Source organism: Sturnira hondurensis, unplaced genomic scaffold (genome assembly GCF_014824575.4).
Source record: "Sturnira hondurensis isolate 20B ecotype Veracruz unplaced genomic scaffold, ASM1482457v3 Scaffold0006413, whole genome shotgun sequence".
Classification (NCBI taxonomy): domain Eukaryota; kingdom Metazoa; phylum Chordata; class Mammalia; order Chiroptera; family Phyllostomidae; genus Sturnira; species Sturnira hondurensis.
This window is the reverse complement of record NW_028079044.1, coordinates 54,213,439-54,215,498: the sequence shown is the minus strand read 5'-3', so window position 1 is coordinate 54,215,498 and position 2,060 is coordinate 54,213,439. Positions and strand designations below refer to the sequence as shown.

Genomic DNA, 2,060 nt, shown 5'->3' with positions numbered 1-2,060 from the left:
ATAGCGGTTTCTCCCTTTGGGGATCTGTGTTTCAGAAAAGAAGTTAAAGACCTTTTATTTTTTCGGTGGGAAGGTAATAGTCAGAATTATTTTACTCCAGTCATCAAAGCTCTTTCCACCTGCATGGGGATTCAACTGCCAGCTGTGACATGATATTTTTCTTACTCATCACCTACAAATCCGAGTCTACCTGTCCAATCAGAACAGGAGCCCCACAAGGGAGGAGCTACTCCTTCTTGTCTGCACCACTTTGCTCCCATGTAACTTCTGAGCCTTAAACAGGAGCTCTGTGTTCATGTGAAGTCCAGTCAGTACACAGAGGTAACCACATCATCCCCTCCATGTTTAGCACATAAGAGGTGGGTCCCTCTAAGCTTCAGAAGGAATGTGGGAAGCCAGAGGACAGTGGAAGAGGTAAAGACTTCTCACCAGCCAGGAGTATCTGCTCTTGGCTGCCTCTTCATCTTCTGTGACGTGTCCTTCATAAGGGCCAAAGTGCAGACCCACAGGCAAATCAGCTGCCTCATTCCACACTCCAAGGCCAGCCTCAGGGATGCTGGATGGCCCGATTCTCAACCCAGGGGGCAGGGTGAGGGCTGAGCGGTGGGGATGCCCCTTGTCCACTGCACGGTCCTTTACAAATGCAGGGGGTCCGTGCACAGCACAGCTGTCAATGAAGAAGTTCTGACACTTGTCACAATCTGGAGGCGAGAGCAACAGGGGTTAGGGAAGGTATAGTGCATGTTCCTGGACACAAAGAGCTTCAGAGGGAGTCCGGCACTCACATCATTGAGACTCAGTCCTGTACTCCAGGTCACTAGAGGAAAGGAATAATTTGGAGACCAAAGGACTAGTTGACATTACTGTATGTTAACATACTTCTTAGTGAGGGTCACTTACAAAGGTAGTCATCATCCTGGGGCTCGCTGACCTCTTGGTACACACAGTCCTCACCTTCTTGTAGGCTGCACATATTCACGTCAATCTCTTTTCTCCTGAGTTCTGAGCTGGAGAAGAGCAGGTGAGCAAGGTTGGTGGGGTCTAGAGTGTTAGTTCCCATTTTGTCAGATAACATACAATCTCCTCCCATCAATTTATTACCTGTCCTTTTGCATACTCTGGTATGTTACTGTTAACTATTGGTTCAGAAAACTAAGACGCCACACTAACTACAGATGACTGATTCAATTTTAGTTTCTACATCTTCCCATTACCAGGTTTAACTTGCCAACCTTTAATCATAAAATATGTATTGAGTGCACTTTATGTGTTAGGTATTGAGTACAGGCCTGGGCACACAACACCAATAAAGTGTGGCTGGTATTATCACAGATGGATTTATTGGACAACTTGCATGTGTCACCTGTTTTAAAGTCAGTTTAATGTTTTCAAACAATACATGAGTGATGTTTCCTTATCTTCACTTTACACATTAGCATGCAGGAGCTCAGAGAATTTATAGGATTTGCCCAAAGGTCTAGTGGTAACTTCAGCTTCAGCTTAGCTCAGCTTAAATCCAGGCCCATTCAAAGCCTGCCCCATATACCTAGGCCATACTTATCAGCCCTTCTGTAGGACTTAGAGGAACTAATGTTTCCAAATTATTTTCTCTTACCTGATTTTTGTCTAGTGTGCTTTCCAAAGGCACATGCTTCTCTAGGAGGGAAAACTGGTTTCTGGGCACGCTATTAGTCACTTGCAGTCATCAAATTTGCTGTTCCTGACAATTCCTTCAAACTATATTCATTCCTTAATGGCACCCTGGATGTTTCCTTCAATATAAGAGTCACACATTAAAAGATAACATGTATTTAATTTTTAAGGCCTATCATGTATTTCACACGCATGTCTTTAAAACTTCAACCCTTGGAAATATCTAGGGAGTATGAATATTGGAGGGGATAGGGCCAATGTGGGTAATGAGTCCAAGATTAGAACCCATGCCTTATGGCTCTTTTCTTTCAACTGTCTCTATAATATTGAGAGTGAAGTATGTTGGGAAGAGAATAAAGAAATAATTGGCAGAAACATATCTGGACAATAAATAAAATTTGCAATAC

General features: G+C 43.4%; 1 protein-coding gene across 1 annotated transcript; it reads right to left on the bottom strand.

The window, feature by feature from the left end:
* Positions 1-369: 369 nt before the first annotated feature.
* Positions 370-1,688, bottom strand: LOC118988797 (probable histone-lysine N-methyltransferase PRDM7). Its single transcript, XM_037048752.1, has 3 exons — positions 1,616-1,688; positions 901-1,002; positions 370-701 (listed from the first exon to the last, which is right to left on the bottom strand). Exons 2-3 carry the CDS (start codon positions 971-973, stop codon positions 370-372), a joined length of 405 nt encoding a protein of 134 aa, XP_036904647.1. The 5' UTR covers positions 974-1,002; positions 1,616-1,688.
* Between the last annotated feature and the right edge of the window lie 372 nt (positions 1,689-2,060).

Coding starts and splice junctions, on each gene's coding strand:
- LOC118988797 (XM_037048752.1), bottom strand. CDS start 973: ATGTGCAGCCTACAAGAAGGTGAGGACTGTGTGTACCAAGAGGTCAGC. Junction 702..900: donor CCAGGATGATGACTACCTTT/GTAAGTGACCCT, acceptor TCTCGCCTCCAG/ATTGTGACAAGTGTCAGAAC.